The sequence below is a fragment of the Biomphalaria glabrata genome, chromosome 9, assembly GCF_947242115.1.
Source record: "Biomphalaria glabrata chromosome 9, xgBioGlab47.1, whole genome shotgun sequence".
In the NCBI taxonomy this organism is placed as follows: Eukaryota; Metazoa; Mollusca; class Gastropoda; family Planorbidae; genus Biomphalaria; species Biomphalaria glabrata.
The window spans coordinates 20,425,144-20,450,398 of NC_074719.1; the positions used below are offsets into that span (position 1 = coordinate 20,425,144).

Genomic DNA, 25,255 nt, shown 5'->3' on the forward strand with positions numbered 1-25,255 from the left:
CTAACTCTAGGTAGAACATATTCTAGGGCATAATAAACGTCTTCTGAAAGAATGAATGGTCAAATTGTAATAAAGATTTACTATATTAGCCTATGCGAGAAACATTCGAAGTATGAATTGCACACGTACGTCTGTAAATTGTGTGATCGTTGTAATACCTTATTACCTCCGTGTTAAGTAAGACATCTTGTCACGGACGTTCATACAGAAGTCAACATAATGATGTAGGACAGTCGGGAGAAATTCGACTGTTCTGACAAATGAAAGTCGAGAAAATGTCTTCTTGATTAAGTTTTGAGTCAAAAAATGTTTTCAAACGCCTCTCTCAAAAACACTGTACATTAAAAATAAAAAATACTAAGAAGATGAAGTGATGTCTATTACTTAAAATATCTCTGTCCATCTTTCTGGTACAATTTTTGTACACGCTATTTCAATATCTTCCCATTCGCGGATCAAGTTGAAACATTGCACAGTTATTAATTTTCGATGACAACACATCAACACATAAATAAATTATTTTGTCATCGAACAAGGGAGACAATTAAGTAATTGAACTTGACATGTGGCGGTATAAGTTTGAGACTAACTTGAAAGCTTCTATTTTCATTAGCACTATCGTTGGCACAGTGGTTAGTGTATTGGCTTAAAGAGGCTTGAGCCCTTGAGTTCGAATTCAAGTCCAACGGCTTATTTTTTATACAATGCGTTTCAAAAGCTATCACATTAACCTTCGCCCAGATACCTCTTCTATCTCCCTCTCCCCTTTCCGATTTCCCAGCAGCTCGTCCAGACAAGTGATTTGACCATAGTGCATTGAGCAAGCTAAAAGCATTAAATTGCGCTAAACAAAAAATAATTTGTTAAAATATTTCTAATCGCACAGATTTACTACAGTTAGTCTTGATCTATTACAAATTTAAGTACGTGACTGATCCGAACTAATTGATACAATCAAATTAAATAAAAGCTTTGTTTTTTTTTAAAAGTATTTTAAAAATATTTGTCTTGTCTACGATTTGAAACATTGATAATAATGTCATTTTACTTGACTAATATTTAAACAATTTCAACAAATTTTTGTTTGTCCTTAAAAAAAAATTAAATTGACAGTCATCCGCCCGCTCTTACTCCATCCGCCGAGCACACTTGCCCTAAACGGGCGCGCCCTAAAGTTTGAGAGACGCTGGTGTAAGTAGGCAAATCTATTTTTTGCATAATACACATTAATACACAATATACATATAATGTAAACGTCAATCACATCATCAAAGTGCATTGTTTCGACCAGCTCCGTCTCTAAGCTTAGCAATGATAAAGTCACACAAAGTCACACAAATGTTCCTGTCTTACAGAAGCTCACTAAGAGGTTAAATGAATTGAAGTAGATATTTTCCTCTAGGTACTGATTGCACCATGACCCCATACACTCTGTTTTTTTAGAATGAATATTTTTACATGCTTCTTTCTAAGAGGAATAACTGAAAATTTAACACCAATTTTGTAATGATAGATCTATTTGGAATGAAATCTTATAATTACTAAACGATATGTTTCCTATACATATTGAAATAATTATATGACAAGAACCTCAACGAAAGATGAAACAATGATAAGGGTTCAATATTAGATGAAACACACACAAAAATACTGCAATCCACCTCCATTACAGTACACAGCTTCCTTCTTAGTTGTCATACCAATCGGAAGTCCAAGTTTGTCTCTCTAAATAGTTCATCCACGTAGTGCATGCAATGAGTGGCATATATGTATGTACACCAAAGACAACTGTAGGGCAGCGATTATTAGAGTGTCCCCTTCTCAAGTCTGTTGGTCCCCTAGAAAGACGTGGGGCAGTGGCGTAGCTAGGGATTTGGGGGCCCGGCATTTTGACATTCAACATTTATATATGACTCCTCTTGTCTCGAAAGGCAATGGATGTGCCCAAATGAGTCACTGGTTTTGGCTTAATCTTGAGACGGGGCAGAATCTGGTGTGGCTAATCAAGCCAATTCTAGAACGACAGACTTTGCCACAATTCGTACATGTGTATGCCTCTGATTTAGGGCTAGCGGACAGGGCAGCTTTCTTTTTTTCCCTCTTGATTAAGACCGCTTCAATTCTTTTGTTCTCAGCAAGGGTTGTCCCAGCACGCACAGTCTGTCTCCATGCACTCCGGTCTTTGGCTATGTTTTCCCACATACTTTCGCTGATGCCTGAGGCTCTCATGTCTCACTTGCAGACATCTCTATATGTTAGTCTTGGGCGGCCCTTGGGTCTGACTCCTTCCACAAGCTCAGCATATAAGATATCTTTCGGGATTCTACCATCTGGCATGCGGGTGACATGTCCGAGCCAGCGTAATCTTCTTTGAGTCAGGAGAGCATACATGCTGTTCATATTGGCCAATCTTAAAACTTCCTGATTGGAGACATGGTCCCTCCAAGAGATGCCCATTATGCGTCTCAGGCAGCGCAAGTGGAAACTATTCAATCTGTGCTCTTGGTACATGTATGTTGACCAACTTTCACTGCCATAAAGGAGAGTGCTTACAACACAGGCTTTGTAGACTAGGATTTTGGTCCCTGTGGTCAATTTACCATTTTCCCAGACGCGCTTGGAGAGTTTTGCCAATGCTGTGGTAGCTTTTCCTATCCTTTTTGTCAGCTCGATGTCTAAGTCTAGGTTACTGACAATTGTTGAGCCCAAGTAGGTAAATTCCTGCACCACTGAAAGGGTGTGGTTCCCAATTTGTATTATAGGTATTTCTGCGACGTCTTGTGCCAGGATTTCGGTCTTGGAGAGACTTATATTAAGGCTAAACTCTTGACAAGCAGCTGCTAAGGCGTTCACTAGCTTCTGTAGACCTTCTTATGACATGAGATAATGCCGTAATATTAAAGGTAAAAACAAATTTAGGATACTCATTTCGGGAACCCCCTCAAGTGGGGGAAGGGGGGGGGGATTTTCAAATTCTAACCCCCTCCCCCCACCCTAGCTACGACACTGCGACGTGACAATGGCAGTTTGCCAGTACAGGTGTCGATTGTGGAGTGACAGACGCCGGGAGTGAAGATATTCACACTGTTCTCTACTGGTGTCGGTTGCTCGTCATCAAGTTGGCTAGTACTCAATTGGAATGATGTCGTGGACGTTGCTTCGCCTTTTTAATGACGGTTGTCGCTGATGCCATCCACTTCACACATTAGTAAAAGAGAAAATAAATAATGGACTTTACACCATTTTTGATAAAGATGTCTACTCAATCCTATGAAAATACTATATTTAACCTGTAAGCTTTTATTAGCAGGCCTATTTCCAAAGCTTATATCAACTCACTCTGTCTTTTATGTCTGTCTGGTGGAAAGTTTGTACGCGTTATTTCTCCCGCACCAAATTTAGGATCAAGCTGAAATTCTACATAATTATTTATTTTACCTGACAAAACAAGAATACTTGAAGAATGGGGTGGTATAAGTTTAATTAGAACTCAGGTCTTTCCTTTTTTTTTATAAATACATTTAAAAAGCGATCACCCATTGTGATCTCCCCCCTACCCCTTTTAAACTGGCCCAGACAAGTGATAGGATCATTGCGTAAAGAGAAAGCCAAAAAAAAAACAAAAACAAAAAAAAACAGGATAAACATGAAATAGCTCTAAACAAAAATAATTTGTAAAAAGGTTTGTAATCGCACAGGTTTATTATTGTTAATCTAGATCTATTACAAATAGTCTAGATCAGGGGTGGGCAACCTTTTTCTATCGAGGGCCGCATTAACAAAAATTTGGGAAGCGGGGGCCGCACACACACACACACACATATATATTGTTATAAAACTGGTGGTGGCGCAAATCGCCCCAGGCCAGCGCTAGACGAGCGGTCAACCGTGACGAGTTACGACGATCGGCCGAGACGAGTGTCAACACGACGGTTCGGGAAGGATCGACGTCGTGAACAGAGCTCAGGAGCGTCACGAGAGTTGTAGTCACCTGACCACCTAGAAACGTCGAGAGGCGTTCTGTCCGGTTCGAGAAGGCCAGTAGGGACCCTATATAAGAGCGGAGGTGTCGCAGTCAAGACGGTTCAGAAAAGGGGTTCACGACAGAAGGTTTTCGGTTCAACGGTGTGGTTCTGTACGGAGCATTACGACGGTTCAGTGCGGAGTACTGTCAAGTACAGTTGAGACGACTGGCGTCTTGATCTTGGTCTGCGATCGAGTCCGACACAACGAGCCTAGTGTGTGAAGTCAGTCCTGAACTGTTGAACCCAGTGCAAGAGTTGATACGGCGGTACGGTGTTATCGGAGAGATATTTGTACAGTGTACGTGTTGCCAATAGTACAGTATTGGCTGTTATTTATTCAACTATTAAAGTGTTACGTTACTTTGGAGCCCTGAGTTGTCAAGTTCTTTAAGTTGGTGGTGTATGGTGCAGTTTGCAAGAGAGCCTCGATAGTGAGATTCGTAACAATATATATATATATATATATATATATATATATATATATATATATATATATATATATATATATATATATATATTGTAATGTACTAGTTTAGAGAGTAGGTTAGTTTTGTTAGTTAAATATATTGTGTATAGTTTTAGCGACGGTAAAAGTAATGACGTAGTAAGACAGACTAATGACATAGTAGACTTAGACCAAAATGGCGTTATGTTAGAAGTAGGCTGTGTTTTGAATAGTAATTGAATAGTAGTTAGATATAGCGACGTTTTAGAAAGACTGGACGGATTTCCCAGTGGTTAATAAAGTCTCATTTTATAGAACTGAATGTTGTTATCAAGTATATCTATTTTGTTCTGTTCTGTGGCTAATGTTAAGTAATTATTGATACATAGTCGAAGTCAGATTAGATTAGCCCACAACAATATATACAGAAAATAACGCTAGCTGAATGTCTATAGTGCCTTTGAATTCACATTTATACTGTATGTACATTAAGATTTCATCCTTTTCACTCCCAATTGAGGAATTACAACAAGAGTTAGAAGTTTCTAAAACTGTTGTACTTATTGTGAAGTATTTAAGTGCTTACACTCGAGCATAATGTAGAACTGAACTAGCTCATTAGTTGTTTTCCTAGTGACTGCTGTCAAATAACAGTCAGTCAGCATCGACTTGTTCTTACACTTCTTTATTTTCCTAAACAAATAAAGGTTTGCTGACAGATATATATGGACCCAAATAATGTGAAAGTTTAGCTTCAAAGTATTTTTAAGTGTGGAACTACAGCTTCTGGCAACCATAAAACTCCCGAGGAAGAACTGACTGAAACACTTCAATATCAGGCCATAATTTGTGTTCAGGTATGTCCTCTGGAGCTGCATCAAGCACTTCAATATCAGGCCATAATTTGTGTTCAGGTATGTCCTCTGGAGCTGCATCACTTCTACATTTAATGGTGAGCTGAGGGCATTGAAAACTGGTTCCAAGTTCATGAAGTTTTAAAATTTGTTTTCAAATTCCTCAATCAAGGAATCCAAATAAGTCTAGTTCCAAGTTCTTGAAGTTTTAAAATTTGTTTTCAAATTCCTCAATCAAGGAATCCAAATAAGTCTTGTACTTTTCAACCATTTCGCTAGTAATAGTTTCACCTGTTTTCACTAGCTTGCCAGGAGAATTGGGAAAGCTTTGTTTGAAATTTAACATGCACATACATATGAAAAAACAACAACATTGCAATACTACCTATGAAATACTTAAAGTTTCTCTTCCAGTCTTCATTAGAAATATTAGTAACAAAGTCACAGTCAATGTCTTTCAAGAAACATAATAATATCTTCCATGCTAAGCCCGTGGGTAAAACGGATACTACTGTCGTACCGAAGATATATAACATTTTTTAAAAAATACAATCGCATTTTTTAATATGATTTCTATAGGTGTCAGCGGGCCGCATAAAACTCTTCGGCGGGCCGCATGTGGCCCGCGGGTCGTAACTTGCCCACCTCTGGTCTAGATCTATAACCAGGGCCGGCCCTAACAATTGCGAGGCCCTATGCCCAATGGAATGCGCGGGGCCTAGACTGGGTAAGGATAAGCATAATGTCAAAATTAAGGATTTTGTATTAGAATATATAATCGTCTTTGTAATAAATTTTTTATTAAATGAAAGCTGACAATGTCGTTTTTTTTTTATCGCGCTAAGGATTGGCACCCAAAAATGCCCCAAATTGACAATATTCTCTATTTTTCAGAAGATTTTTATGACTTTTCAGATTTTAATAATTTCAGGAGATTTCCAGAACTTTTTGATATATTTTTGCAATTACAGGAGATTTCCAGGAGGCCCTAAAAATCGGGAGGCAGCGGAAACCCTGTTATTTCATATAAGTTACATGGTTTAATTTCATAATTTACCCCTAGAATTAGTTCGGGGCCTATGAAAGTGTAGGGCCCACTGCGACTGCATAGGCTGCAGGGGCCTAAGTCCGGCCCTGTCTATTACCAATTTAATAGCATTACATGACACATTCAAACTAATTAATACAACTAGACTTAAAATAAGCTTTTTTTTTTTGTTTAAGAATATTTTTTTTTTTAGTTTACAAACAAGGCATTTTACAGTATGGTAGGCCCTACATTTGGCTTAGCTTGATACTCGATAGTTCCGTAGTCTGTGCTCTGAAATAAACACTGACGTTTTTTTTTTTTTTAAGTGTAAACAGTGTTGGACTAGATCTATATCTAACATTAGCCATGCGAGCACTCATTACTATTTTATTACTTTTCCTTAGGGGTAGGTACTTTACCTGATTTTCTGATTTGTAGTGAGTTCAAAAATTGATAACCACAAAAAGTCTTGTAAACACAACGAAATAATTTTCAACGGAAGAATAAATTAACAACTAAATATATTTTCATGAAATTGTGCATACATACATTGAACCTCAATTATTAGATTATAAGCCTACTAATTAAATTCGATAATTAGGGCTTACTGTAGGGCCTAAGTCGGCAATTTAAACTTAGGCCTAATGATTATCCAATACATATCAAATAACTATCTGACATTAACATGATACGCTAATATATAATTATAATTGGGCTTATCTTTATTGTCCGTAAGGATATTTATCTTACATTATGATACTTTTAAACTGCTGTTACACTATTTACATTTTTTATAATAACACCACGCGTTCTTTGTGATTTTTTGTTTAAAACTATGGAATGATTCATTTTATGGGGTATTTACAGTAATCCACAGATAGTGCTATGTTGAGCTTATCTTCAATAAACTTTGGACTGTGAAGAGCAACTGTACTTATTGACTTTGTGTAACATCACACACTGTGTGTAATTAGACTTGGTATAGACGGCGGACAACGGCTTTGTCTGCATGAGATACGGAAACGTATGCTGCTCACAACTGGGCCTGCGTACAGTGGCGTAGCAAGGTACCCGTGGGCCCGGGTTCAAGAACATGTTGATGCCCCCCCCTCCCATAGGACAAATTTTGTGTGAGACATATACTAAAAGACGACTTCATGAACACAGCTTACAGAATCATTGAAGACAATTTTAAAGTAATATTTAGCACAGTGAACATAATGCGCTAACGGTTGCTTTTGTCCGAACAGTACCTGAAACAGTACCTGAAGACTAATGTACTATCCGCTCATGTTGGAACACCATCATTGCCTTGGCTGTGCAAGTAATTTAAAGAAAGATGGTGATTTTCTATTTATTGGAATATTTGACTATTTGTTCAGCCAATGCTGCAGACTTCTGGTTCTCACAAATATAACAACAACTACAAATGACTCTCTGATTGCTATTTCTTTGGGTATTTCGTCTAGAAGCACACAAAACAATTTCAGACAATAATGCTAATTTAATCAACATTGTCAACCATAATAGATAAAAATGGTCTCTTTTAGTATTTTTGGTAAAACTGCATTGCCCAACAGGTCTATTATTTCGTTTTGAATCTGTGGGTCGAATTAAGGGGTTGTGTTTTGTTTCCTTAAGAATTTCAGAAATTGTCGTTTGCTACTTGTATCACCTTAACGATATTCTCCGCGATGACTACTAAATAAAAGGTTGTTGCAAATTAAAACTAACTTTCACTATGCGATGAAATTACTTTCCGTCAATAATTGTCAACTTCTTCATTGTGCTCCATGTTTGCATCATCCACCTTTCTCAGTCTTTCATGTTGTTTTCATGTTTGGCAAAGATTGTTGATAAAAGTTAAGTTATTATTAGGCCTTTCGTGTTTTTGTTTTGACAATTCGGTTGGAAAACAAATAACATTGATGCTGTCCCGGGGTATAAGCCTAAGACCATCCGAACGACTGTCCAGTGCACATACCAGACGACAAGGCAGCCATTCAAGTGAAAGACACTGGCACTGGTCCTTGATAAATGTAATTATCGCTCTATTTGAAATGTTTTTTTTTAAACCTCCTTCCCAGTTCAGTCACGATAAGTAGCACAAAAAGTATACATTTTAACCATTCCCTAAGTAACAGAATATGTTTCTTTTGCTTGTTTAGTATAGAATATACATTTCTGGTGATAGAAAAATGAAAAACATAAAACGGAAATACTATCAACGGTTTAATTAACATATAGGGAAAATAACCCAAACAAAGGATGGGACACAAACATCACCCCCCCAATGCAGAGTCACACCATAACATTAAACCTTATGAAAGCAGTTCCTAAAACAGTCCAAGCCATTTATATACAAACTCTAGCTGAAAACACGGGTAAATGTTTTGAAGTTAATATAAAGTTTGACACGACTTTTAGGATATTTTAAGAAAACTTTTAATTAATTATTTTTAAAGAATCGCAGCTTTTTTTTTTTCCTCACTTTTTTTGTAAGCCCCATTGGTTCATGTAGGGCAGGCCACAAATGGTCATTAGTCATGTGCCCAGGCGCAATGAAGCTCCTAAGTGCCATACAGTGTCGTATTTAGACTTAAAAAGGCCCTAAGCTATTTGAGATAAGGGGCCCCATATTAGTTCAGATATTATATTTAACTACTAAATATTTTTGGGGGTCCTAACCCTTTATGTGGCATATAGATAAACCTGGCCCTGGCCCCATGGTTATTACGCCATCGGGTGTGGGCCCCTAAATGGTCGTGGGTCCGGGTTCATTGTACCCCTTCGCGCCATGGATGCTACGCCACTACGTGCGTAGTCATATGAAACAATTCACTCACATCCTTAATCTTTGGAATCGAAGACATTGCCATTATTATTATTTCATATACACCCAAAAAACAAACTTATTTGCAATCAACCCCCCCCCCTCAAATTTAAGACATATACATCTTATTTTCAAAGTAACCTTTTTTTTTCTTACTTTAGTTTCACACATTTAAGATCTTTAGGCAGCCACTATCCATCCATTCATCCTAGTGACACTACAGCCCACGGGGGGTCCTGGATTGCTCTAGCACATCTTTCTATTCTGATCTAGGGCATTACGTTCTCCATCCAGTTTCCTCATAGTAATGGATTCTCAGGATTTTCCTTTCCCAAGAATTTAGTGTGCTCTTTTGTTGTTTTTGTCAGCGTCCTGGTTTCACTTGTATACATAACTACTGGTCTTAGGATTGGTTTGTAGTTGTTGTTTTTTTTCTTAGATATAAATGTGCTTTTAAGTATGTGCTTTGTGTTATAGAAAGCTCTGTTGCCTGCATCTAGTTGTCCCTTTACTTCTGTGGTAGGTCATTTGTCACAAGACGCTAGCAGTGTGCTGGCGCCTGCTTGAACTGGTCGTAGTCTAGGTTGATTCTGGAGGCCCGACTGTTGACGCTGGAACTTTGGTGGCTTTAGCCCTGTCGCGATTTTGGTGTTAGTCTATATAATTTAGATATGAAACTAAACACCGGAATATAGTTAGAAACTATAACTTTAAACTGTAACTTTATTTACACACAACATATAATCTTCCAAATGAAACGTTATATACAGGTACATCAACTACTAAACTAAGGTGTCTAATCGCTATCAACGTTAGATTTCACTATCAGTTTCTCATACAATATTGAGAAGACAAGCAGAAGCGGGAAATACGACCGTCCGCTCTACAAGACCCATGCCAACTAACTCTCTCTTTTTCAGAGCAAAAAGAACCCTCCCACGTGGACTACACCGCAACACAGTGGTTACGTCCCCTTGCATCATCAGTGACGCATAACCTCAGTGGTTACGTCTACATGCATCATCAGTATCTGACCAGTGATGACCACTGCCCCTTTCCCCAGATTTCCCAGATCGCCCCGCCCTCGTTGTAGCCTAGGTACTCTGGTCCCGTGACAACAAAATAAACATTAAAGCAAAAAAAAACAACTTATTTCCCCCTTCCAATAATAAACAAATCTAATTAAAATATATTAAAACATAAATAATGACATTAGATCTAAAATATAAATAACAGAAATCAACTTAAAACTTTACACAATAACTAAGGCCATGGTAGTGGACTGCGGTTGTTCTGCTACACACACACAAACGGTTGTGGGCTCACAGCGGTTTGTGGTATCATTGTTGAAATGTATCATGCTTCCTAAATATTTAAACGTTTCTACTTTTTCAAACTTGTGGTGTTTAAACTTTAAATATATTTTTCTTCAGCCTGATTTTCTCTTGTCATCATAACAGACTTGGTTTTGTTGTCATTTATTTCAAGTCCTGTTGGTGGAAATGCTACTTCTAGTTGTTTTCTCTTCTGAAGTAGTTAGTTATTGTTCCCCTTGTGTTTATTTGTATACTCTCAATTACTTTTTCTAGAGTTAGATTGAAAAGCATGAAAGTGAGTCTCCTTCTCTTAGTCCTTGTTAAATCCTAAATTTCTGTCACTGTTTTCTTTGTATTATGATTTTACTTTTTGAGGTGTGTTAATGTCATTTATGCAAGTCTTATCATTTTGTCGCGTATTCTTAAATCCTGTAGCGTTTGATATATGTATTTCCGTTTGATACTGTCTTAAGCCATTTTATAGTCTACATAGAGTTGGTGTACTTGTATACTGTATTCATAGCATTTTTCTTGTATACATACATCTTAGGATGAGAATGTGATTTGATGACAGTATATGGTCAATAGCTTTTGTAACGGTATGTTGCATAAGGAAGTGGTTGTCTTTTTTTTTCTTTAGAATTTTTTGCTTTTATCTCGATCCAATGAACATTTACGCAATCTCTTGTCTGCACAATTGTAGATGCAGCAGAAGGAGAAGGTCACAAATCAATAATCACAGCCCCTCCATGCTACAACTGTGATGGACATGCCAACCGGTTCCCAGAATGTCTAAGTACGACAAGATATTGCCACGCAGATGAGGTTAGAAAACAATTGAAAAAAAAATCTATATCTAACCATCATGTGACGTATTATAGTAATATGTGTCCTTAACAACATTTCTTAAAATTCTGAATTAGGATTAACTGAAATACATGTAAAGATAAAAATCACATTGGCGTAGCCAGGATTTTAGTCGGGGTGTGGGGAAGGAATTTAAACCCAAAACCTCTTTGGCTACGCTCATGGATATGGTCACTTTAGTTTGCTTTATGCCTGACCACAGCCGAGTACCTCCAATAAGGTGGTTCACCTTGGTCCTGAGCATGTGACCTTTGTAGTTCATCTTGGGACTTCTCCGCCCTGGCCGGTTACCTTAGTCAAGAAGACCGTTCGTCCAGTGATGTCATGTTATCAACACCCCCTCACAAGATTTAGTCACTCAGCTGAAGCGATTTTCCAGGGCATGGAGCTAGGAGCAACATGTGAGAGATTTAGGGGTTGGAAGGGGACCAGTGAGGTCGTCCACCCAAAGGTGCAGCATGCCGTACCATTAAAGGTACTCCCTCTTCCAGTGCCCCCACTTGGCTGTGGTCAGGCATGGAGAATTATGGGTGCCGTCATGAAGGTATATAGCGCTGGTTACACATAAATAAACACATACCGGCTAGAACGTCGTCCGGGTTACCAAGGGCCGCGTCTGCAGTCACAGACTAGGGCGTACGGTAGGTGAAAAGTACATAACTGGACAATACTAAAATAAAATAAATGTCAGAAATAAAATCACCATAGGAACACTCAGAGACGAATGAAAAGTTGAAGAGCTCATACAGCAACTGAACAAACTCCTTTGAACATCATTGGACTCTCTGAAATGCGCTGGAAAAAAATAGTGAAACAACAGCAGAAGAGGGCCATAAACTGGACTACAGTGGACTACCAGATGTTCACGAACAAGAAGTGGGGTTTCTGGTAAACAGAATCTACAACAACTGTGTTGTGAACTGTTACCCTTTATCAAGTCGACTCATTTCCATACGTTTAAAGGCATCACCCTTCAACATCACCATCATAAAAGCGTACGCTCCTACATCAACCTATGATGACGAGGCAAATGTGAAGAAATTAAGGAGGGACTGAATAGAAACAACATTTAAAAGCGTACCAATGGGTAAAGGACCTCACAACCTTTGGAGGGGGGATTAGACTCCAAACCCTATGGAGAGGGTTTTAAACTCCGTGGCTACGCTCATGAAATTTGGTGACTGTAGTTTGCTTTAGTTTCTTATTGAAGAGGATTTTTTTTTACCTCAAATCCCCTTTGGCAACATTGGGGCAAGTGATGGGTTAGCATTAAAATATACTGTCCAATAAAAATTATAATAAATAACAAGATTACAAAGAGAGTTTGTGTTACACAAACTCAGAGGCGGCCTTCGTCGAAGTCGGATCCCTGTCGGATCTGCATATTCGCAAATAATATTCAAGAGGTGATTTAATTTTGATGGTCAAAAGTAATAATGTTTCAAAGATTCATTTGCCGTAAATTTAAATTTAAATTTAATAAAAAATAGTAGATTAGTTTTAGTATATTAAAACATTGCAATATTGATCAAAACGTTTGGAAATGAAAATCTACACTTTTTTTTTACACTTTAAGTTTAGAAATTGAAATTCTACATCTTAATCTAGTCTATTTTAGTCTTAACTAGATCTAGAAATTCTAGATCTAGACTCTAAAATAATTTTAATTGGAATATAAATCCAGATCTAGATATACTGTAATAAAAATCTAGATCTAGTTTAAAAAATCTAGATTAGATCTAAATCAAGATATCATTCCTTTTTTAAACGCGAGTCACATAACGAGGCTTAAAAAACATTACTATACCGAGTTCTTTTTTGATTTCATTTGAAGAATTAATTCCATATTACGTCAGAGGGAAAAAAAAAACACTACGTCACACGGTCTAGCTGGACTAAAAATCGCCTTCATCATTACGAGCCATTTATCGAGTGTTCATAGACTTTGGTGCACCGAGTGCGTTCTTTTAGCATTTCATTTAAAGAATTCATCTCCATATGACGTCAAAGGAAAAAAACAACACTACGTCACACGGCTTAGTTAGACTAAAATATGTTTTCATTAATACGTGCAATTTTTCGAGGGTTAATAGACATTGGTGCACCGAGTGCGTTCTTTTAACATTGCATTTAAAGAGTCCATTCATATGACGTCAAAGAAAAAAAATTCCATTACCTCACAATAGGCTAGTACCGGTACCATAAAAAAATGTCTTTATTTACACGAGATATTTAACGAGGGTTTATAGACATTGGTGCACTGAGTTCTAATAGAATTTATTTAAAAAGGATCAAAGCCGCATTGTTTTTGCGTTTTGTCTGTCAGTCGGTCTGTCCGTTATCTTGATATTAAAAAAAACAACTAAAAGTTATTAAAAATTGATTAACCTTTATTTTACGTTTCAAAACATCGCAATAATTTTTAGGTATGAACACAATAGAAAAGTTTATATAATAGATTGTTCCGGATGTTTATATAAATAGTAAAAGAAAAAGAGAATTTCAGATAAATGTAATACCGTTAATTAAATTTTTTGGATGGTCTCGTATAAAAATTAGATGTACTACAGCCATGTGGAGAGATTTTCATACCTTACTTTGGTGTTTGGATTCTGTTTTCCTTAAAAATCGGAACATAATATTAACGATAATTAGATTTTTTAATGTTTTAGGTAGAAAGTTAAATGTACTGTAAGAGAGTAGTGAGTTAAAATATTTTTCATAAAAATCCGTAAAAACATTATTTCGTAAATAAGAAGATTATTTGTTAATTAATTAGAAGAGGGAGTTTAAAAAATTATTTGGCGTTAGTAGATTTTTAAATAAATTCGGAAATTTCTAGAGACGATTTGTAAGAAACAAAATCCGGAACTTTCTTTATCAATTACAAAACTTCTATGTTATGTTTCAGCAAGAAAATTAAATGTCTAAAAGTAATTTTCAGTAATCAATTCTAGCAAATTACTTTTCTTTTAAGCCCTGAACAACCTATTGTCGATATTTTTAAAAATTTGTTTAAAGATGAAAATACGGAACAATTTGATATTGATAACCCAATTATAGTGACGCATTGTCAAATAATATAAGTGTAATATTAGTAAATTATGCGATTTCAAACAATCATTAGCATAATTCATGTTTTATAAAACAATATCCGGAACATTTTTACACTTAATGAAATATAAGTCAGTATAGAGATTTTGATTTAGCATTAATATGCTATTTGCATAAAACACAGAACAACATATTATTGATAATGTGTTTTTGCAACGTTTAAGCATGGAAATGGAATGTAATATAAATAGAAGAGCAAACAAAAATTTGTTTGGGTTGATTAGTTTTGCACACAAAAATCCGGAACAATAAATTTTTAGATACTTAAAACTATTGAGATGTTACGGGAGGAACATTAAAGGGTAAATCAGATTTTCAATGCTTTTAGAGTTCTAGTTTTTTAAATCTAATCGTGACGGACAGACCGACCAACAGACAAAACGCACAAAAATAATCTTCTTTTATTCGGATGGAGGCACTAAACAAAAAATAACTAAAATCTGATTTTTTAAAAAAGTTTAAGGAATTGGTTTAGCACCTAATCATATTGCAACGTTACGCTACTGCACGAAAATCGCTGCATAAAAAGTCCATTTAAAAAAATGTGAGTGATATTTACATACAAAGTGCATTATTAGCCTTTATAAACAAACAGAAATGTTTTCTTTTAATTTTAGCAGCTATTGACCAGAAAATACATCTTTAACTATTATTTATATTTGTTGTAAACATTTCCTGTACATTTTAAAAATATATTTGACTTGTTTATTAATTAGAAGAGGGAGTTTAAAAAATTATTTGGCGTTAGTAGATTTTTAAATAAATTCGGAAATTTCTAGAGACGATTTGTAAGAAACAAAATCCGGAACTTTCTTTATCGATTACAAAACTTCTATGTTATGTTTCAGCAAGAAAATTAAATGTCTAAAAGTAATTTTCAGTAATCAATTCTAGCAAATTACTTTTCTTTTAAGCCCTGAACAACCTATTGTCGATATTTTTTAAAATTTGTTTAAAGATGAAAATACGGAACAATTTGATATTGATAACCCAATTATAGTGACGCATTGTCAAATAATATAAGTGTAATATTAGTAAATTATGCGATTTCAAACAATCATTAGCATAATTCATGTTTTATAAAACAATATCCGGAACATTTTTACACTTAATGAAATATAAGTCAGTATAGAGATTTTGATTTAGCATTAATATGCTATTTACATAAAAAACAGAACAACATATTATTGATAATGTGTTTTTGCAACGTTTAAGCATGGAAATGGAATGTAATATAAATAGAAGAGCAAACAAAAATTTGTTTGGGTTGATTAGTTTTGCACACAAAAATCCGGAACAATAAATTTTTAGATACTTAAAACTATTGAGATGTTACGGGAGGAACATTAAAGGGTAAATCAGATTTTCAATGCTTTTAGAGTTCTAGTTTTTTAAATCTAATCGTGACGGACAGACCGACCAACAGACAAAACGCACAAAAATAATCTTCTTTTATTCGGATGGAGGCACTAAACAAAAAATAACTAAAATCTGATTTTTTAAAAAAGTTTAAGGAATTGGTTTAGCACCTAATCATATTGCAACGTTACGCTACTGCACGAAAATCGCTGCATAAAAAGTCCATTTAAAAAAATGTGAGTGATATTTACATACAAAGTGCATTATTAGCCTTTATAAACAAACAGAAATGTTTTCTTTTAATTTTAGCAGCTATTGACCAGAAAATACATCTTTAACTATTATTTATATTTGTTGTAAACATTTCCTGTACATTTTAAAAATATATTTGACTTGTTTATTAATAAGAAGAGGGAGTTTAAAAAACTATTTGGCGTTAGTAGATTTTTAAATAAATTCGGAAATTTCTAGAGACGATTTGTAAGAAACAAAATCCGGAACTTTCTTTATCGATTACAAAACTTCTATGTTATGTTTCAGCAAGAAAATTAAATGTCTAAAAGTAATTTTCAGTAATCAATTCTAGCAAATTACTTTTCTTTTAAGCCCTGAACAACCTATTGTCGATATTTTTTAAAATTTGTTTAAAGATGAAAATACGGAACAATTTGATATTGATAACCCAATTATAGTGACGCATTGTCAAATAATATAAGTGTAATATTAGTAAATTATGCGATTTCAAACAATCATTAGCATAATTCATGTTTTATAAAACAATATCCGGAACATTTTTACACTTAATGAAATATAAGTCAGTATAGAGATTTTGATTTAGCATTAATATGCTATTTGCATAAAACACAGAACAACATATTATTGATAATGTGTTTTTGCAACGTTTAAGCATGGAAATGGAATGTAATATAAATAGAAGAGCAAACAAAAATTTGTTTGGGTTGATTAGTTTTGCACACAAAAATCCGGAACAATAAATTTTTAGATACTTAAAACTATTGAGATGTTACGGGAGGAACATTAAAGGGTAAATCAGATTTTCAATGCTTTTAGAGTTCTAGTTTTTTAAATCTAATCGTGACGGACAGACCGACCAACAGACAAAACGCACAAAAATAATCTTCTTTTATTCGGATGGAGGCACTAAACAAAAAATAACTAAAATCTGATTTTTTAAAAAAGTTTAAGGAATTGGTTTAGCACCTAATCATATTGCAACGTTACGCTACTGCACGAAAATCGCTGCATAAAAAGTCCATTTAAAAAAATGTAAGTGATATTTACATACAAAGTGCATTATTAGCCTTTATAAACAAACAGAAATGTTTTCTTTTAATTTTAGCAGCTATTGACCAGAAAATACATCTTTAACTATTATTTATATTTGTTGTAAACATTTCCTGTACATTTTAAAAATATATTTGACTTGTTTATTAATTAGAAGAGGGAGTTTAAAAAATTATTTGGCGTTAGTAGATTTTTAAATAAATTCGGAAATTTCTAGAGACGATTTGTAAGAAACAAAATCCGGAACTTTCTTTATCGATTACAAAACTTCTATGTTATGTTTCAGCAAGAAAATTAAATGTCTAAAAGTAATTTTCAGTAATCAATTCTAGCAAATTACTTTTCTTTTAAGCCCTGAACAACCTATTGTCGATATTTTTTAAAATTTGTTTAAAGATGAAAATACGGAACAATTTGATATTGATAACCCAATTATAGTGACGCATTGTCAAATAATATAAGTGTAATATTAGTAAATTATGCGATTTCAAACAATCATTAGCATAATTCATGTTTTATAAAACAATATCCGGAACATTTTTACACTTAATGAAATATAAGTCAGTATAGAGATTTTGATTTAGCATTAATATGCTATTTACATAAAAAACAGAACAACATATTATTGATAATGTGTTTTTGCAACGTTTAAGCATGGAAATGGAATGTAATATAAATAGAAGAGCAAACAAAAATTTGTTTGGGTTGATTAGTTTTGCACACAAAAATCCGGAACAATAAATTTTTAGATACTTAAAACTATTGAGATGTTACGGGAGGAACATTAAAGGGTAAATCAGATTTTCAATGCTTTTAGAGTTCTAGTTTTTTAAATCTAATCGTGACGGACAGACCGACCAACAGACAAAACGCACAAAAATAATCTTCTTTTATTCGGATGGAGGCACTAAACAAAAAATAACTAAAATCTGATTTTTTAAAAAAGTTTAAGGAATTGGTTTAGCACCTAATCATATTGCAACGTTACGCTACTGCACGAAAATCGCTGCATAAAAAGTCCATTTAAAAAAATGTGAGTGATATTTACATACAAAGTGCATTATTAGCCTTTATAAACAAACAGAAATGTTTTCTTTTAATTTTAGCAGCTATTGACCAGAAAATACATCTTTAACTATTATTTATATTTGTTGTAAACATTTCCTGTACATTTTAAAAATATATTTGACTTGTTTATTAATAAGAAGAGGGAGTTTAAAAAACTATTTGGCGTTAGTAGATTTTTAAATAAATTCGGAAATTTCTAGAGACGATTTGTAAGAAACAAAATCCGGAACTTTCTTTATCGATTACAAAACTTCTATGTTATGTTTCAGCAAGAAAATTAAATGTCTAAAAGTAATTTTCAGTAATCAATTCTAGCAAATTACTTTTCTTTTAAGCCCTGAACAACCTATTGTCGATATTTTTTAAAATTTGTTTAAAGATGAAAATACGGAACAATTTGATATTGATAACCCAATTATAGTGACGCATTGTCAAATAATATAAGTGTAATATTAGTAAATTATGCGATTTCAAACAATCATTAGCATAATTCATGTTTTATAAAACAATATCCGGAACATTTTTACACTTAATGAAATATAAGTCAGTATAGAGATTTTGATTTAGCATTAATATGCTATTTGCATAAAACACAGAACAACATATTATTGATAATGTGTTTTTGCAACGTTTAAGCATGGAAATGGAATGTAATATAAATAGAAGAGCAAACAAAAATTTGTTTGGGTTGATTAGTTTTGCACAAAAAAATCCGGAACAATAAATTTTTAGATACTTAAAACTATTGAGATGTTACGGGAGGAACATTAAAGGGTAAATCAGATTTTCAATGCTTTTAGAGTTCTAGTTTTTTAAATCTAATCGTGACGGACAGACCGACCAACAGACAAAACGCACAAAAATAATCTTCTTTTATTCGGATGGAGGCACTAAACAAAAAATAACTAAAATCTGATTTTTTAAAAAAGTTTAAGGAATTGGTTTAGCACCTAATCATATTGCAACGTTACGCTACTGCACGAAAATCGCTGCATAAAAAGTCCATTTAAAAAAATGTGAGTGATATTTACATACAAAGTGCATTATTAGCCTTTATAAACAAACAGAAATGTTTTCTTTTAATTTTAGCAGCTATTGACCAGAAAATACATCTTTAACTATTATTTATATTTGTTGTAAACATTTCCTGTACATTTTAAAAATATATTTGACTTGTTTATTAATTAGAAGAGGGAGTTTAAAAAATTATTTGGCGTTAGTAGATTTTTAAATAAATTCGGAAATTTCTAGAGACGATTTGTAAGAAACAAAATCCGGAACTTTCTTTATCGATTACAAAACTTCTATGTTATGTTTCAGCAAGAAAATTAAATGTCTAAAAGTAATTTTCAGTAATCAATTCTAGCAAATTACTTTTCTTTTAAGCCCTGAACAACCTATTGTCGATATTTTTTAAAATTTGTTTAAAGATGAAAATACGGAACAATTTGATATTGATAACCCAATTATAGTGACGCATTGTCAAATAATATAAGTGTAATATTAGTAAATTATGCGATTTCAAACAATCATTAGCATAATTCATGTTTTATAAAACAATATCCGGAACATTTTTACACTTAATGAAATATAAGTCAGTATAGAGATTTTGATTTAGCATTAATATGCTATTTACATAAAAAACAGAACAACATATTATTGATAATGTGTTTTTGCAACGTTTAAGCATGGAAATGGAATGTAATATAAATAGAAGAGCAAACAAAAATTTGTTTGGGTTGATTAGTTTTGCACACAAAAATCCGGAACAATAAATTTTTAGATACTTAAAACTATTGAGATGTTACGGGAGGAACATTAAAGGGTAAATCAGATTTTCAATGCTTTTAGAGTTCTAGTTTTTTAAATCTAATCGTGACGGACAGACCGACCAACAGACAAAACGCACAAAAATAATCTTCTTTTATTCGGATGGAGGCACTAAACAAAAAATAACTAAAATCTGATTTTTTAAAAAAGTTTAAGGAATTGGTTTAGCACCTAATCATATTGCAACGTTACGCTACTGCACGAAAATCGCTGCATAAAAAGTCCATTTAAAAAAATGTGAGTGATATTTACATACAAAGTGCATTATTAGCCTTTATAAACAAACAGAAATGTTTTCTTTTAATTTTAGCAGCTATTGACCAGAAAATACATCTTTAACTATTATTTATATTTGTTGTAAACATTTCCTGTACATTTTAAAAATATATTTGACTTGTTTATTAATAAGAAGAGGGAGTTTAAAAAACTATTTGGCGTTAGTAGATTTTTAAATAAATTCGGAAATTTCTAGAGACGATTTGTAAGAAACAAAATCCGGAACTTTCTTTATCGATTACAAAACTTCTATGTTATGTTTCAGCAAGAAAATTAAATGTCTAAAAGTAATTTTCAGTAATCAATTCTAGCAAATTACTTTTCTTTTAAGCCCTGAACAACCTATTGTCGATATTTTTTAAAATTTGTTTAAAGATGAAAATACGGAACAATTTGATATTGATAACCCAATTATAGTGACGCATTGTCAAATAATATAAGTGTAATATTAGTAAATTATGCGATTTCAAACAATCATTAGCATAATTCATGTTTTATAAAACAATATCCGGAACATTTTTACACTTAATGAAATATAAGTCAGTATAGAGATTTTGATTTAGCATTAATATGCTATTTGCATAAAACACAGAACAACATATTATTGATAATGTGTTTTTGCAACGTTTAAGCATGGAAATGGAATGTAATATAAATAGAAGAGCAAACAAAAATTTGTTTGGGTTGATTAGTTTTGCACAAAAAAATCCGGAACAATAAATTTTTAGATACTTAAAACTATTGAGATGTTACGGGAGGAACATTAAAGGGTAAATCAGATTTTCAATGCTTTTAGAGTTCTAGTTTTTTAAATCTAATCGTGACGGACAGACCGACCAACAGACAAAACGCACAAAAATAATCTTCTTTTATTCGGATGGAGGCACTAAACAAAAAATAACTAAAATCTGATTTTTTAAAAAAGTTTAAGGAATTGGTTTAGCACCTAATCATATTGCAACGTTACGCTACTGCACGAAAATCGCTGCATAAAAAGTCCATTTAAAAAAATGTGAGTGATATTTACATACAAAGTGCATTATTAGCCTTTATAAACAAACAGAAATGTTTTCTTTTAATTTTAGCAGCTATTGACCAGAAAATACATCTTTAACTATTATTTATATTTGTTGTAAACATTTCCTGTACATTTTAAAAATATATTTGACTTGTTTATTAATTAGAAGAGGGAGTTTAAAAAATTATTTGGCGTTAGTAGATTTTTAAATAAATTCGGAAATTTCTAGAGACGATTTGTAAGAAACAAAATCCGGAACTTTCTTTATCGATTACAAAACTTCTATGTTATGTTTCAGCAAGAAAATTAAATGTCTAAAAGTAATTTTCAGTAATCAATTCTAGCAAATTACTTTTCTTTTAAGCCCTGAACAACCTATTGTCGATATTTTTTAAAATTTGTTTAAAGATGAAAATACGGAACAATTTGATATTGATAACCCAATTATAGTCCATCTTTGTTAGCATATTGTAACATTGCCTCCCTTACATTTACGTAATTGTTTTAGAATTGGTGTATTTTTATGAAAAAATCGCTTGCATAATTAATTTTATAAATTAAACGGTTTGCTTTTAGAAAACCAAAAGTAGCCGTTGCACCTAAACGTTTCAAGCCGCATTTAATGATGAAATAATCTTTTTCATATCTCTTCTAGTTTTCGAGATCTGAGTGTGACAGACGGACAGACGGACAGACGGACAGACGGACATTTTGCACAAACCTAATAGCGGCTTTTTCCCCTTACGGGGGCCGCTAAAAAAGAACAGCCACAAAATTCCACCCATACCTTGGAGAATAGGATGTCATTTCGTGGAGAGTGGGTTTGAATACGACACCCCTCCCCCCTGCTACTCCCAACAAAAGTCATCCTTTTTTGTTCATAACTGCACAACATTTGTTTGCAGAGATTATTGTATATATATATATATATCTCAAACTGTGATAGAAGAGTTTTAATTGTATTTGACTGAGTGGTATAAACAGCTCGAATGCCTATTAAGGGCTTGAGTTCAACTGTTGGTTACACACATAGATTAATCAAGTAATCAAGGATCTCCACATCTCGTTGCCCGTCTTATGTTTCTCTTTTTTTTTTACATTACAAAATAATTTTTTATAAGTTCTTAAAAATAGTTTTTTTTTAATTTTCAAAAATACAAATGTTTAACGTTTAAATATAATGCTTACAAAATTATTCTTGACTTTAATTTAAAAAAAAACCTATAGCGCATGAACGATGTTAGCTGCTATATGTTCTTGTAGCTTTTTGTTTCATTGTAATAGGCCCACATATTAAGGATTAATACATTTAGCTGTGGATACAGTAAAAGCTGCAGAAATAGTTTTATGTTGAATGTCGATTAAATATGGTGTCTGTTTATTTCTCTTGGACTTACTTGATTTATTTCTTGTAAGCTAAAGAGAATTAAATTTAAAAACAACTCTATATTAGGCTTTAAAGTTTACAAATTGTTTCTACTTTAGGTATGCTCGATTACTTATCTTATTGCTGAGCCTATCATTAAATGTCACAAGGACAATGTAAGTATTTTTGCAATCATTATTAACTTGGGAGATAGTATTGTTATTTGTAGACTGTTGTATCAAAACACCAGCAAGATTAATTTGAAACTCATTGGTAAATCTTTTAGCAAATGTGCTTCAACATTGTATGTCGTAATATTAATGCTATGCTAATCTTACAATAACGCGATAAAAAATCAAAATAATATTCTTTTTTTTTTTAAAGCGGCTCCGAAAGGGGAAATAACCACTATTAGTTTTTGTGTGGTCTGCCTGCCTGTCCGTCCGTCATCCCATTAAGATCGCAAAAACTAGAGAAGATATTGAAAATCCGATATCATGATATTTTAGATCTTGCAAAGTTCCTGTGCAACAGTTACTTCACATTTTTCTTTTCTGAAAGCGAAACGTTTAATTTTTTAACATAAATATGCAAGCTTTTTTTTTTTTTTTTTACAAAAATTACCATTTTACAATTATTTACTATTAGTATCAATAAGCCGTGTAACGTTATAACAGAGAGTGAAGCCGTTTTTCAGTAAATATATGTACATTAGTATAAGTTTAAACTGTGCAATACATGAGAAATGGCACATTACAGTAGTCCAGACATTTAACCAAAGGGAAAAAGTCTTATTTGAGGCCTTGAATGAGAGATCGGTCCTTTACAAAACCACTAATTAGATCATCATTCAATGACATCAGTTAGGCCAGGTTCCCATTGAACCATGACTTCATTACTATCAGTTCATTGAATACAGAGGAAAATTTAAAATGTTGTATTAATAACAATAATATATCTCCGTACCCTGTGTTTTGATGTCGTTAGTCGGCCTAACAATACAGTTATATTGGAGACACATTAGATAAGTACGCGTTTCTTCTTTTTTGTATTGTCGGAGATAGGGTTGTGGTTGTTGATAGTTTCCAGTTCATAGCTTCAGATATTCTTGCTGATAATATTGAAACATGCCAACCTGTGAGGACCACTTGGGGGGGGGGGCCGACTTGGAGCATGTCTTTCCACACAAATTATCTTTGTAACCTTGTTTTTTTTTTGGTAATAGTTTCAAGATATAAAAAAGTAAGATGCATGTATAAACATACGTCAATAACCATCTTCCTTTCCTTAAATGATTATAATGGACAAATTTAGAAAGGATCTTCATATAAACGAATTTTAAAATTGTTTTATTGAATTCATTCACTCTATATTTATGTTTAAAATAATTTGTTTAATATTAAATGGATAAAAGCATCTACTTCTACTCTGTTCACCGCTTCCTTTTATGTGTCACTTTATTTCGCTATTTCTTGGTAGAATCAACCTTTCATGAACTGAGGCTGAAATTATGTCCGGATACCAGAGCAAACCAACAAGCAAAATATAATTCTTTTAAAGTTATATATATATATGTATATATATATATATATATATATATATTGTTGTAACTCTAGGTTAGGCACTCAACGAATAGGCATGCAACTCAACACAGTTTAACAGGAAATAATAGTTGTGTTTATTCACTAGGGTAAACACATAACATGATGATTCATCCTTCAGCTTCCTCAGAGTCTCACTACTAAGTATACCAGTCCTTTGCTACTTAACCCGAATGTGGACCAACGACAGCCTTCCCCGCTTCGCTCCAGGTCCCTTCTACAACCTTCAGGCAGCACCAAAAGCTGGCTTCTTAGTTTCCAAACATTCAGACTCTTCACAATCCCTGATGCAATGTTCTTCTCTCTGTCCTAGTCTTTTTCTCTCCATCCTCGTGTCTTCCTGTTTACGTTCACTAGTGCGCTACTGCGCACCTCAAGCACTGGTGCAAGGCAGGGTTACAACAATATATATATATATATATATATATATATATATATATATATATATATATATATATATATATATTATATATATATATTTAGAGAGAGAGAGAAAGAGAGAAAGAGAGAGAGAGAGAGAGAGAAAATGTGTGTGTGTGTGTGTGTGTGTGTGTGTGTGTGTGTGTGTGAGTGATTGTGAGGGAAGAACTTCACATTTACAGCCATAGTTCTCAATACTGCTAGATTTACTTCCCTTTTTATATAAAATAAGTTAATTACCAGTATATATTTAACTAATTATTTAATTTTTATGATTGATTCATACTTTGTTAGGAACAATGAATGATATGCAAAGTTTCAACTTGATCGACTAGGAATGAATATGCAAAATATCAACCTAAAACTAGAATAGAAAGTGGGAGAAAAAACGTGTGCCAAACGTTATAAGGGAAATAACTCCACATATACAGACACATATCTCAACAAGTAGCATTTATTTTCCAAACAAAATAATTTATTATCAATAATTAATTAACCAATTGGGTCATTTTTTTTTATTATTGTTTT

General features: G+C 33.4%; 1 protein-coding gene across 1 annotated transcript in view; it reads left to right on the forward strand.

The window, feature by feature from the left end:
- Nucleotides 1-6,604: 6,604 nt before the first annotated feature.
- Nucleotides 6,605-25,255, forward strand: part of LOC106067490 (uncharacterized) — a 36,123-nt gene continuing 17,472 nt past the window's right edge. Inside the window, exons 1-3 of the mRNA XM_056041574.1 lie at nucleotides 6,605-6,760; nucleotides 11,207-11,328; nucleotides 22,826-22,882. Coding sequence (XP_055897549.1) covers nucleotides 6,721-6,760; nucleotides 11,207-11,328; nucleotides 22,826-22,882 — 219 coding nt within the window. The 5' untranslated portion in view covers nucleotides 6,605-6,720. The remainder of the gene's footprint in view (nucleotides 6,761-11,206; nucleotides 11,329-22,825; nucleotides 22,883-25,255) is intronic.